General features: G+C 39.3%; 1 protein-coding gene across 4 annotated transcripts in view; it reads right to left on the bottom strand.

The window, feature by feature from the left end:
• Positions 1 to 14,176, bottom strand: part of CYL1 (alpha-N-acetylglucosaminidase family / NAGLU family) — a 468,268-nt gene that overhangs the window by 315,155 nt on the left and 138,937 nt on the right. For all 4 annotated transcript variants that reach the window (XM_089425378.1, XM_089425375.1, XM_089425370.1 and 1 more), the window contains exons 8-9: positions 7,674 to 7,780; positions 7,440 to 7,470 (exon numbers count right to left, since the gene is read on the bottom strand). In XM_089425378.1, the coding sequence (XP_089281504.1) occupies positions 7,440 to 7,470; positions 7,674 to 7,780 (138 nt within the window). The remainder of the gene's footprint in view (positions 1 to 7,439; positions 7,471 to 7,673; positions 7,781 to 14,176) is intronic.

Below are 14,176 nucleotides of genomic sequence, written 5' to 3'. Positions count from 1 at the left end.
AGAGGGAGCACTTATCAATGGCAGAGGGAGCTTCAGCATCGGGAGTGTTCCTGGCCTAACGGAGATGTCATAGTTGGGACATTAGTTACTTACTTCTCAGTAATTGAGTTGCAGTGCAGTAGTTAGCAGTGGCAGTGCTATGGGCAGCACGATGCAGCATGATGAGAGGGGTTGCAGTGCAGATGCAGCAGTGGCAATGGCAGGGCCATGGGCAGCAACACGGATGTAGAGGAAGCTTTCGTACAGATGCATCAGTGGCAGTGGCCGGGCCATGTGTAGCAATACAGGGTGCAGCAGTGCAGGATGTTAGTCGGGGAGGCCTAGCATCAGCACAGGGACCGATGCTGGATGATCAAGGTGATACACAGTGAGGAGTATTACTAGATCGTTGCTAAGAGGGAGTGTTGATTTGGGGTAGCATCGGATGTGCTCTAGCCACGAAAATTGGTGGAGAGGCTAAAGCACATGAGATCTCCAAGACCCAGAAATGGTTTGGGCAGAATCTAACCAGTTTGGGAGATATTAAAATAATTAATATTTTTAATGGAGTTCCTAAGTCTAAACTTAGGGAAAATAAAATATTAATGGGTATTAATATACAATTGGGTTAGAATGGTCCAAAAGTCATGGATCAAGCCAAATCTAATCTTAGTCGTTGATTAGGGATTTAATCTCAGCCGTTGAGGGACCAACGAGAAAATTATAAGAGGAGGCTTGAGGGTCAGTTGGAGAATACACCGAGAGAGATTCTGGGGCAGGGTTTGCTGAGGAAATTGAGTGAGTGATCAGAGTTGCACCTAAGGGGCAGTGAATACATAGCAGAGAGGCAGAGTTAGTACTAGGAGATTCAACGCAGAGCCGGAAGAGGGATGCAGAGCCAGCTAGAGGCCACATAGAGGCAGGCAGGAGTTGCGCAGAGCCAAAGAGGGCCAGCGTGTGAGACGTAGAGGGTCCAAGGGCTGACACAGAGGCTACAGAAGCTGACGCAGAGCATAGAGAGGCCGATGCTATGCCAAAGAGGCTAACACAGGGCCTAGAGGCAGCGCTGGGAGAATTTTGTGGGACAGACTGAGAGTTGGAGAGTCGAATAGGGTGATGCAATCCCTATTAGAGTGACGCAAAGCAGCAGAAGTTGCATTGTTGTCGTGGAATTGTTCATCTGGTGTTTTAGTCGGAATATCTGTCTCCGACTGAGAGGTACTACTACCGAGGGCATTCTCTGTTGGGTGAGCCATTTCTGGCACCCAGGTTGTATTTTGAAACTGCATAATAATAAAACCCTCTGAATAGTTGCACCGGTTTTCCCGCATTGGGTTTTTCCAGGGACATTAGTCCAAAAACAACGGTGTCACTTGTGTGCTTGTTTACTTTCAGTTGATGATCTGTATGTGTTGATACTGTACTTGTATTTATTTTCAGTATTTACATGGTAAATAACTTGTTAAGTAATTGAACAAGTAGGAAGAAATAAATCAGATAGTACAGGAAGAATTTCTAACGGGTTAAACTTAAAAATTCCAATAGAGCACACCCAATGCTACCAGAAATCAACAAATGTCACATCAAACCCTCCTCCAAGTCACCTCCAATGTCAAAGACAAATATGGTCAAATTCAATGTTGCATGAAGTGGGGACAAAGCAGGGATATTTTTTGGAAGCGGGGATGCAAAAGCGTCATTTCCCAAAAATCTAGGAAGCGAAACATCTCGGAAGCGTCTACTATATATATATATATATATATATATATATATGCATATATATATATGCATATTATTAAAAAAACATCCAAAATACCAAATTAGTTGTAGAAGACATGAAAACATGCATAATTTTACATAAATCAAGATAGATATGGCATCCATTTTACGTCAATGATTAATTATTCCAGCATCAACCATCTAGAATCTAGATTCCTCTTCTCTTGTTTATCCTTTGCCTCTACTTCAATTCTATAGGGATATTAGTCAAAAGTGCCTAATTTTGATCAAACGACCTAATCCAAGCCTTATAATATGGTAGAGAAATCTTAACATGCCTGATCAATGATTTTGACTTGAGTGAAGGGTACATAATTGCTAAGGACATGACAAAGGGGTTCAACAATCAACAACACCAACAGTGGGGTACATATAGGGCTTGGTTCTCTTGATTAAATGCCAATCACATGCCCTCATACATGATATAATCCAATGAAATGCCACAATCCCATTGATCCTGAAAACTATTAAGTCTGCTGAATTTTGAATGGGATATGAAATTCTATTATCTCCATATGAAGTCTGATGAGGTTGGAACCACTCTCAAACATCCTGAGTCATTTCATGGTAATGTTAAAAATTTAAGTAAAAGTGACATTCTCATTTATCTTTCATTTCAAGATAAATGAGAATGTCACTTTTACTTTAAGATTTAACATTGCCATTAGGGAGCATCAAGAGGTACGTTGGGAGTGTTCAGAAAGTGTAGTTCCTCACATAACAATTCAAAATTTCCAAAAAAAGCCCCACGGAACCATGTCAACCGTCCACCTTCTCTCAGATCCGCTCGTGATCCGTGGTGTATACACACTCGAACCTCCACAAATCTGCACCTGATCCTTTCTGGATTCGCGAATCAGGCCCCCACGAATACAATTTTCCAAGAATCGCCAAAAAAAGGCGAAACCGCAGATCCGATTTTCGGATGCGCGGTTCCGCCGAAGGATCGGTGGCGGACCCATACAGGACGCGGTTTGCCTCCAGATCCTTGGGGGGCTGGATAGTTCCTGCAACTATGGTCAAATTGTCCCAAATCTGACCAACCCTTGAAATTTCCTCCTTGTAATTTCGACCCCTAAAATTTCAGGCCTGCAGTAACACAGAAGAAAATTTGTCCTTCAAGTCTGAAATTTGGTCAAGCAAAATTATCTCTTCTTTGACTTCAATTCTCCCTCCTACTTCCGCTTTTTGTCCTCCTTCGCATTGTGAAAATTTCTAAAATGAAATTCTACTACTGCAGCAACTAATTTACTTCAACTACTTATTATTCTCAATAAGTTATTTACGAAATTCCTTCAGCAAATATTAAAATAAATTCTACTACAGTTTTTTCACTATTACCTAGAGAAAAAATACATGCACAAGAATCAATCACATCAACACGGTTATTTTTGGACAATTGTCCCCGGAAAAACCCAATGCTAGAAAACCAGTGCAGCAGATGAGGGCTTTATTAATTAGATATGGCATCCATTTTACATCAATGATTAATTATTCCAGCATCAACCATCTAGAATCTAAATTCCTCTTCTCTTGTCTATCCTTTGCCTTTACTTCAATTCTATAGGGATATTAGTCAACATTGCCTAATTTTGATCAAACAACCTAATCCAAGCCTTATAATATGGTAGAGAAAACTTAACGTGCCTGATCAATGATTTTGACTTGAGTGAAGAGTACATAATTGCTAAAGCCATGACAAAGGGGTTCAACAATCAACAACACCAACAGTGGGGTACATATAGGGCTTGGTTCTCTTGATTAAATGCCAATCACATGCCCTCATACATGATATAATCCAATGAAATGCCACAATCCCATTGATCCTGAAAACTATTAAGTCTGCTGAATTTTGAATGGGATATGAAATTCTATTTGCTCCATATGAAGTCTAATGAGGTTGGAACCACTCTCAAATATCCTGAGTCATTTCATGGTAATGTTAAAAATTTAAGTAAAAGGATGGAAATGAAAGATAAATGAAAATGTCACTTTTACTTTAAGATTTACATTTCCATTAGGGAGCATCAAGGGGCACCTTGGGAGTATTTAGAAAGTGTAGTTCCTCACATAACAGTTTGAAATTGCCAAAAAACCAAAAAAACCTCGCGGAACCATGTTAACTATCCACCTTCTCTCGGATCCATTTGTGATCCACAGTGTATACACACCCGAACCTCCACAAATTCGCACCTGATCCTTTCTGGATTCGCAAATCAAGCCCCCACGAATACAATTTTCCAAGAATCGCCAAAAAAAGGCAGAACCGCGAATTCGAAGGATCAGCGGCGGATCCGTACAGGACGCGGTTTGCCACCAGATCCTTGGGGGGGAGGGGGGGGGTTCCTACAACTATGGTCAAATTGTCCCAAATCCGATCAACCCTTGAAATTTCCGCCTTGTAATTTCGGCCCCTAAAATTTCAGGCATGCAGTAACACAGAACAAAATTTGTCCTTCAAGTCTGAAATTCGGTCAAGCAAAATTATCTCTTCTTTGACTTCAATTCTCCCTCCTGCTTCCGCTTTTTGTCCTCCTTCACATTGTGAAAATTTCTAAACTGAAATTCTATTACTGCAGCAACTAATTTATTGCACCTACTTATTATTCTCAATAGGTTATTTACGAAATTCCTTCAGCAAGTATTAAAATAAATTCTACTACAATTTTCACATAATTACCTAGAGAAAAAATTCATGCACAAGAATCAATCACATCGTCACGGTTATTTTTGGACAATTGTCCCCGGAAAAACCCAATGCGAGAAAACCATTGCAGCAGATGAGGGCTTTATTAATCTTCAGCAGCAATTGCTTTTACAAGGAATGATTTTACAAGAGAAACTGAAAGAAAACACATGAGACTTTCCCTCTGATACCATCTGACACGTTGGAGACCCTGTGTCACTCTGATTGACCCAGTGTGGCTCTGAGTGGCTTTGCGTCCCTCCTGCGTCAACCTACATAGGCCCTATGTCTCTCTTTTTGCGTTGTCTTCCACTACCCTTGGGTCACCTCCTCCTTCATCATTGCCTATTGTTGAGGCCCTCCTCTTCCTCCACCCTGCAACTCCCTCTGAAATCGATCTCCTCTTCCTTGAGATACTTGTTGAAGAAAATGTAACTAGGTTCGGTCTTCATAACGACATGATCTTTGTAATTGATGTAATAAAGAGATTAAATTATTTTTGTATATCTTGCTTCATGGGTTTCATGAGCAAGAAGTGCAATTAGGTCAGAGACTTTTTCTTGATGTCTTTAGGATTGTCAAAGAGTCATGGCATATGTAAAATCTCTTTAAAAGCTTATGTAAATGTATACTAGTCTTCAACAATGTGTATCAACCCTCCAAGACCAAGAACAAGCACACCGAAGTCTGCAAGCTCTACAACGAAGAAATCCTCATGTCGGCTCCAAAATAAATTAAAAGGGAATTATTGAATAAATGGAAGTCATGTCGGCTTGGTTAAAATGACATGTTGGTTCATGGTTCGCGTCGGCTCAAATAAATGACACAAACCACTATAAATACCCATGAAGGGTTAGCGCAAAAAATACAAGAAGAAATTCCCATTTTTCTTTGAAATGTCATGGGTGCAGAGGATCTGAAAAAATTAAGGACAGAACGTGCAATCCCTTCCGTAATCATGGAGCAGATCCGCATTAGGGCAAGGAGAGTCTAACTGCACCTCAGATGGGTTTAAGGTGCAAGAAGACTAGCCCTCAAATGGAAGCAAGAAGATTGGTTTTTGGATGGAAAGAGGATGACCTCGCACTATAGGAAGACTGGCTCTCGGATGACCTCGCATTACAATAAGGCAACAGATCAAGTCTACGGATGGAATAGCATCACTATAATCTTCGCATGTCTCGGCATTACAGTGAGGAACACTCAGCTTCCTGGCAGCCCTCGATCATGTACATCAATGCCTTCGTTACAACACTTACTCCATACGTTGTCAATAGATAAGTCTCGGCATTTGTATATATAGAGAGATACTATATCAATCATATGGTCTCGTCATAATTATTACAGTACTGAAGATACAATCCTGACAACAGTAATCTCAGTATTCTTCAGAGTCTTGGCATTAATAAAAGGGATAAGGAACTAGATAACTATCTCAATCTTAATGGATATATTTATATGATAGTGAATGACTGACTGTCTCGGCATAAAAAGAATCATAGTACTGACATACTCTTTTGACATATGATCAGTAAGGTATGATGATGATCCTACTACTCAAGGAAACATGGTGAGACCGTCATAATGAAAGCATAGAATAAAGAACACAGTGAAGATATCAATAGATCTCAATGATATGAGAAATATGCAGCAGTAAGGACTTCATAGATGCAGCAATCATGAATCAGTGATGGAGCAGAGGATTGATGTCTTCGTCTTGGAGAGGCAAAATATGTCAAGGGTCATGGTCTTGGTATTCGTCAATGGAATCAATATAAGAAGAATTTATGCATGGGTTTTCCTCTCCAAGAGGGAGAGGTTTTGGCCCTGGCAAAAAGCCAAACATTTGTGTTCTTGTCTCTTTTGTTTCCATAGCAGTTTGATGAAGTAAACTCATACACTAATAATGAATGGAACAACAAGCTAAGATAAATTGTTTAAATACTTCACAAATTGTTATCATGTAAAGAAGAATCAACTTAATTATGCATGCCCTAGATTCTTCAACAATACTGAGTATCTGCACATGTGTCTCCAAATGACCCTGAAGTCTTCTCTTATACTTTTTCTGTTGATGAATCAACCGACGAGATTAAGTCCCTAATCCACGGCTAAGATTAAAACAGACTTGATCCTCATCTCTTAGAAGCTTCCCATCCTTATGTTTATTAATACCCATTAATATTTTTATTTTCCTAAGTTTAGACTTAAGAACCCATTAAAAATATTAATTATTTTAATAACTGCTCATTTAGATGGAATTTCTCAAAACAATTTTTGGGTCTTGGAGATCTCATGTGCCTTAGCCTCTCCAAATTTCAAGGCTAGAGCACATCCGATGCTACCAAAAATCAGCATGTTTCAGATGTCCTTCTTTTGTGTGAATGAATGATCTCCAAATGAATCGAACTGCCTCTTACATATAGCTGTCCAGGAGGCTCGAATAGGTGGGTCTTGGAGGCCCAGGCCAACTTGTTTCAAAGAGGGCCAACTTTGACCATTTTAGTGGACTTTGACTCAAAATAAAAATACTTTTCTTTTCTTATAAAATGTCCAAATGGGACTTGACTTAAATAGATTTCTTTTGACTCATAATAAATTGTTATTGACTCAATTGACTCTATAGGCATGAAGAACATGCTTTGACCAAAAATAAAATAATATTAATAAATATGTTAACAATAAAAATTTCATTTTATTACATTATGAAGACTGGCACTCGTTACAATTTTCAACATTAACTTCTATATCTTGATAGCTTGAAATTTTATGAACAATGTAATTCTTGAGATCATCAAGATTAAATAACAAAATTCCAGGGCAGCCGACAAGAAATTTTTATCAATGCAAATTAACGGCTTAAAGTTTGTTTTATATTCAAATCAAAATTAAGGAAAGAGAACAATCCAGATATGATACAGATAATTTCTTTGAACTACTTGTATGAACCTGCTCTAAACAGTACACTAAGAACTCGGGTATGATGATAATTTACCAATTGTAGATATGGCTTGTTCCTCCATATTCTGTAAAAGAGAAAACAGGACTCAGAATCAACCATTTCCAAGCAGAACTACAAGATTGATTGACTCCAGCTTTTAGGAATAGAATAAAACAGTAAGAATTTCATGGTACCTGAAGAACAAACTTATTTCCAAATAAAATATGTCAAAAATTGCACAGATACAGAATATTGCACTAAAAGTCAAAAACCATTGTAATAACGAACCTTTAATTTGTTGTCTGACAAAAGTCTGACCAATTTCAACAAATAGTGCATCAGTTGGATCAAGAAGGAAAGTGCAGCACCATCTTGGATCACGATCAACAGTATTCCTAACATGCCAATTGCAATGTTGTAATATCAAAATTTGATATTCAAAATAAAAGGAGAAGAAATAATGTTATAGTGTCCATGAATAACCAGAAATCTGTTAATTAGATTGTTAAATACATTATATATAGTAATCCTAAATAAGTGCCTGAAGGCTAAGGCATCTCCAAGGGTAAAATGTAAAATACATAAATACAAACAATAAGGCATTTTTAGATGCAGTGCTATACAATTATCCTACTTAAGATGTTACCCACTGTTCACAGGTATCAACCCTTCATTGTCAATCATCCTAACTTCCTCCAGAAGTAGTCTAATAAAAGGATTCTCTTCTCATACAATTTTGGATGGAAGTTGGAAAAAGTTATCGCAAGAGAGATAACTCTCCTTGTCATCTAAGATCAATCTCATCTCTGAGGAAGGTGCAGAGTGGTATTATCAGAACCAGAGTCAGTTGATCCCAAAATCATGCACCAGACTGGAACCAGTAAAAAACCTGGGATAATGTTTTTTAATAATACTTCTTATATTCACATAAATATATTTACATCAGCAAAATAAAAGACACAGACAGAAGGGTATATACCAGTGTTGTTAAAAGCGCGATTAAACGCTTTTTTCCCTAAGACGATTTAATCGCGCGTTTTATGGGAAAAAAGCGGCTAATTTTTTTGCCGATTTTTTCCGAAAAAAACGCGCTTTTTTCCGAAAAAAGCATGGGTTGCCGGGGCAGCAGGTTTTATAATCCGATTTTTGATTTTTTTTGTTCATTTGGACTGTGGGCACGCGTAGGAGGAGGAGAACGTCTTGGAGAGAGCAGCTGGAGGGTTTGTGAGCAAATCTAAGTGCTTGTAGGACAAATTCAAGAGGAGACCACCAATTTCTCCATAAAAATGGTATGTGGATTTATTTTTTTTTGTTTTCCTTGTTTAAAAACATTGTTTTTCATTGTTTTTGGTTGGGAAACTTCATATGGGCACCATTTTCCTTTTGTTTTCATTGTTTTTAAAGAATTTTTTGTATTTTTTCATTGATTTGCGATGGGTAAATTGGTATGACTATGGGAACCAATTTTTTATTTTTTTTTTCATTTTTTTTAAACATTGTTTATGTTTTTTCATTGTTTTTGGCATTTGCCATTTGGTTGGGTAACTTGGGTTTGGAACTTTGGATTCTGGAAATTTGTAACTTGTAATTTTGTAAAGGCTAAATTGTAATCCTAAATTCCTATTTCCTAATCCTTATTTTCCCATAGGTTTGCAAATTCAAAATTCAAAAACAAACATGCCAAGGAAATTGGATCCTTTCTGGGAATATGGTGAACCTAAAGCTCCGAATGATAGACAAAACTTGAATTGCAAGTTGTGTGGAAAGGAGATACGCGGGGGGTGTACAGGTTGAAGTTTCACCTTGCACAAATCCCTGGACATGATGTGGGGCCCTGTATAAATACAAATCCTGAACTTATCCAAAGAGCCATGAAAGCATTGGGAGAATTAGAGCACACTAGAGAGGCCATAGAAGAACTCAAAAGGCAACTAAAAAGGTCAGCTGAAGGAAGTGGGCCAAGTGGCACTGGTTCTACTGCAGCATCAGTCAATCCGGTAGCTGCATCATCATTTTTTGTTCCTCGAACCACACCTGGTTCACAACCATCTATCGGTTCAATGCTAAAAAGAACTGAAAAAGAACAAGCTGACAGGTTGATGGCAAAATTTCTCCTCTGGAGTGCTATTCCTTTCAGCATTGTAAGGAATAATCCATTTTTCCAACCTACTGTTGATGTTATTGCCAATGTTGGCCCGGGGTACAAAATCCCTTCTTATCATGATTTTAGAGGCCGGATTCTTCAAAATGAAAAGCGTGACTGCACCCAAAGATTGGAGGATTTAAGGGCATCATGGGCACAAACAGGATGCACTGTTATGTCAGATGGTTGGACTGACCAAAAGGGGAGAACCCTTATAAACTTCTTGGTTAGTTGTCCCAAGGGGACTATGTTTATCAAATCTGTTGATGCATCTCCTCAAATCAAAGATGCAAGAACTTTATGTGATTTGCTGGATGTGTTTATTTTGGAGGTGGGTGAACAACATGTTGTCCAAGTCATAACGGACAATGCTGCAAATTATGTTGCTGCTGGTAGAATGCTTATGGACAGGCATCCTACTTTATTTTGGACACCTTGTGCTGCCCATTGTATTGATTTGATGTTAGAGGACATAGGGAAAATTCCCTTTGTCAAAGATATTGTTGACTCATCAAAAAGCATCACAAAATTTATATATAATCATACATCTGTGCTTAGCTTGATGAGAAGATTCACCAACAACAAAGAGTTGGTGCGCCCCGCCATTACACGGTTTGCCACGAGTTTCATATCTCTTCAATCCCTCTTGAATTCTATGTGGGATGTGAAGAGAATGTTTCTTTCAGAGGAGTGGTGTGTTATGTCAATGAGCCGCAAACCAGAAGGAGAGGCCGTATGCAGACTAGTTTCATACCATGAAGACTTCTGGGCGGGAGTGCAGGAGGTGTGCGCCGTTACTGAACCTTTGGTAAAGGTTCTTCGGTTGGTTGATGGTGAGAAGCCCGCAATGGGCTATTTGTATGAAGCCATGGACAGGGCCAAAGAAGCCATTCGGGCCTACTATGATGATAAGGGAGATGATGGGTTTCAGAAACAACTCCTTCTATGGGGAGTGATTGATGAGCGATGGAACAACACACTCCATCGTCCCATTCATGCTGCTAGGCTTTTCCTGAACCCTGCATTTTCTTATGCATGTGGGTTTGATTTTGATGCTGAGATCATGGATGGATTCTTATCCTGTGTCCAGAAGATGGTGCGATCTCCAGAACAACGTATAGAGATCTCTAAACAAATTGAGACATATAAGATGGCAGGTGGCATATTTGGCTTTGAGATGGCTGTCACTGATAGGACGATTAAAATGCCAGGTATTTTTTAGTTTGTAACTTTGTTTCAAATTTCATTGTCTCTTCAAATTCCATTTTTTTCTTATGTTTATTTAAAATTTTATTTGTAATTTTGTTGTAGATGCATGGTGGAAGATGTATGGTGGCAGAGTACCCCTTTTGCAAAAGCTTGCCGTACGCATCCTCAGCCAAACATGCAGCTCCTCAGGATGTGAGCGCAACTGGAGTGTATTTGAAAAAATACACAACAAGAAGTGCAACAGGTTAACACTTAAACATTTAAAATATTGCAAATTTCCAAATAAATTTTTGAATTCATTAAACAATATTTTTTTTATAATATTAATTATTAATTATTATTTCATAATCTTTGTACAGGTTGGAGTCCCAGCGACTTAATGACATGGTCTACGTCTACTACAATCTTCGATTGTGGGTGAGGCAACTTGAGAGGACACCTGATGTGGATGCCATCTCATTGAATGGGATTGACACCACTGCTGCATGGAGGGTTGAGGCCGGGAGGCCTCTCATGGATTCTGCTGATGATTGGTTAGTGCAGGATGTAGTGGAGGGGGAGGAGGAGCAGCAGGAGGAGGAGGTGACACCGCCTACCCGGGCTACCACTGCCACCAGTAGAGGACGTGGTCTACCTCCTGTAGCTCATACTTCTAGTTCTTCAGCTTCTAGAGCACATCAGACTCCACTACCATTTCCACCAGCACAGGCACCAGCATCTACATCTAGAGGGAAAGGGAAAGCTGTGACATTTTCTCGCAAGAGGGGCAGAGGAAATCAATAGGATTAGACTTTCATTTTATTGTATATGAGTCTATGACATTATGACATGATGAGATACATTATCATATTTTTTGTTGATATTTTGAGGCTGAGCTGGGACTCAGGAGTCAGGACTTACTATTCAGGACATGATTCAATGTTATGTGTGATTTTAGCGCTAGAAATGATATTAAATGCTTTTTTCCCGCTTTTTCCCGATTTTTCCGATTTTTTCCGCTTCATTCCCGGCGCCGATTTAATCCCGCTCGCGCTTTTCACAACATTGGTATATACAATGGCACTTAGCCCCAAGGGTTAGCGCAAGTGGTCCAGATCCAGATGTGAATTTCTTTGATATTGTTGTTAGTTGTTACTGATCATGGGTTCGACTCTCTTTGATTCCCTTGGGGCAGGGCCCCATAATCAGAACCGACGATTTAACCAGTTTACCATCAACAAAATGTGGGAAAGTACTCCAGGGTTTCCCAAACTTTCATTCCAAGTAATATATATATATATATATATATATATAATGGCACTTGTATTCTCTTCCTCAACACTAAGTTTAGAAGAAATGAAGTCCGAATATGCTTCACACTTGTGACCACCTAGGGAGGCATTAAAGCACAATGATGATGAGTACCTGCGCTAAAGGTGTGCTACGTGGAAGACAAATCATATGTTTGGTCGCTATCTTACCTTTGGGGAACATTCTACATAGCTGTATGCATATTTCTCCATTAAGAATGATTTTCTATATATATATATATATATAATGGCACTTGTATTCTCTTCCTCAACACTAAGTAAAGAAGAAATGAAGTCCGAATATGCTTCACACTTGTGACCATCTAAGGAGGCATTAAAGCACAATGATGATGAGTACCTACGCTAGAGGGGTGCTACGTGGAAGACAAATCATATGTTTGGTCGCTATCTTACCTTTGGTGAACATTCTACATAGGTGTATGCATGTTTCTCCATTAAGAATGATTTTCACATTCCCCAAGGCAGATTTGCATATTTAAAGGCATGTTTCTTCATTGAATGGACCTCTGGCACTTATAAGACAAAGTGGAAGTTTCTAGGAGGATGTCTGCAATGAACAATAACTCACTAACTGAATATTCTGTTAGATTTTCTAAACCATGGTAAGCAGACTTTGCACTAAAAGATTCCTAAGCAATTTGATAGCTAAAACAAGAAAAGTCATTCAAAATTGTTGTTTTAATAATTCTGAAGTATGCAAACACACATTGCAGAAAAATTATAACGGAGAGTCACAGATCTTTTCTAGATCGCAGTTATCATTAAGAAAAACAGCAAAATAAATGTGTACTTGCTAAATCACTGTTAAAAGCAGCATAGAAACTCAGTAGATGGACAGCCAAAGTCTGTACTGCTTTCTCATTAATTTTGAACTGAAATCTACTACAACAAAAACAGAAAACTAATCAATAGGTCCTTGAGCCCTGTTGCACACATTTTGTCAAAGTTCCAAGGAAGCAGAAGTACCAAACTTTTTCAACAAGATCGGGTCATCTATCAATAGTCTACATGTCTGTCTAAAGCCATTTTGCAAGTTATATAATGTAAATGATCCTAGTAAGATCTTGAATATATGTAACAACCTAGGGGCAGAGGGAGTTTTGGCTGGAGGATCTTCTCTGGAGCCAAGGATACTCAGCAGAGAGGCAGAGAGACACAAAGAGGAGGCAGCGTAGAGGGCAGAAAGGCTGACGTGAAGCCAAGAAGGGCTCACGCAGACCCATGCAGAGCAGCGCAGTAGCTTCCAGTGCAGAAGTCCGAGTTTGCTGAGGAAGTTGGCGTTTCTAAGCCAGGAGGGCTGGAAAAGGCTTCTGAACGCAGATCGATTCTTAGTTGAGCTGACGCAGGGCCTTAGAGGCTGATGCAGGGCCCATGCAGGGGCAGCGCAAAAGTAGCTGGGGAACTCGTGGTTCAACTGTCGGATCCACCAGGACTTGCAATGTAGAGTGAGGTAATCTCACCAGTTTCTTTTGCTAAGTGATTTTCTTTGTAACTAGATTGTTGGGAGGGCATCTAGTGGTTGTATTTAGAAATACTTCAGCGTAATAATAAAAACCCTTAGATTTGTTGCACTGGTTTTCCCGCATTGGGTTTTTTCCGGGGACATTTGTCCAAAAACAACTGTGTCATTTGTGTGTATCTTTCTCTATTGTTCAGTTTCTTGTTTCGGCATATTATTTAATTGGTGTAGGCTGCAGTGTATGTATTTCAATGTTTGTTGTAGGAAACTGCAAATAACTTGTTCATGTAAATCTAACAAGTAGGAGAAATATCATCAGTGTTGCAGTAGGAATTCTCGGGTTAGAGGAATTTTCACAGAAAAGGAGGTCGAAAAAGCTACAGGAGCCAACAATTCAAATCCCCAAAGGAATTTGCGCAGTCCGAGCCGAAGGGCTGAATTTCGAGGCAGTCTCTCTCTGAGTGAGTCGACAGAGAAAAGGGCTTCCAGATCGAAATATTGTTGTGGTAGAGGGAGCATCACTGAAGCCTCAACGTGAGGAAGAGCTGGTGGGACACAGTTTTTCTGTAGGCCGTTTTGCTGGGCAGAAAAACATCAGAAGAGAAGAGAAGCACTGTGAGGGGATTTTTCCTCAGTAGACTTCCTGCCAAGAAGTTTGTTTTCTTATTGC

Source organism: Pinus tabuliformis, chromosome 6 (genome assembly GCF_031772625.1).
Source record: "Pinus tabuliformis cultivar Carrire ecotype Pingquan chromosome 6, CPIR1, whole genome shotgun sequence".
In the NCBI taxonomy this organism is placed as follows: Eukaryota; Viridiplantae; Streptophyta; class Pinopsida; order Pinales; family Pinaceae; genus Pinus; species Pinus tabuliformis.
This window is presented reverse-complemented; position numbering and strand designations above follow the sequence as displayed.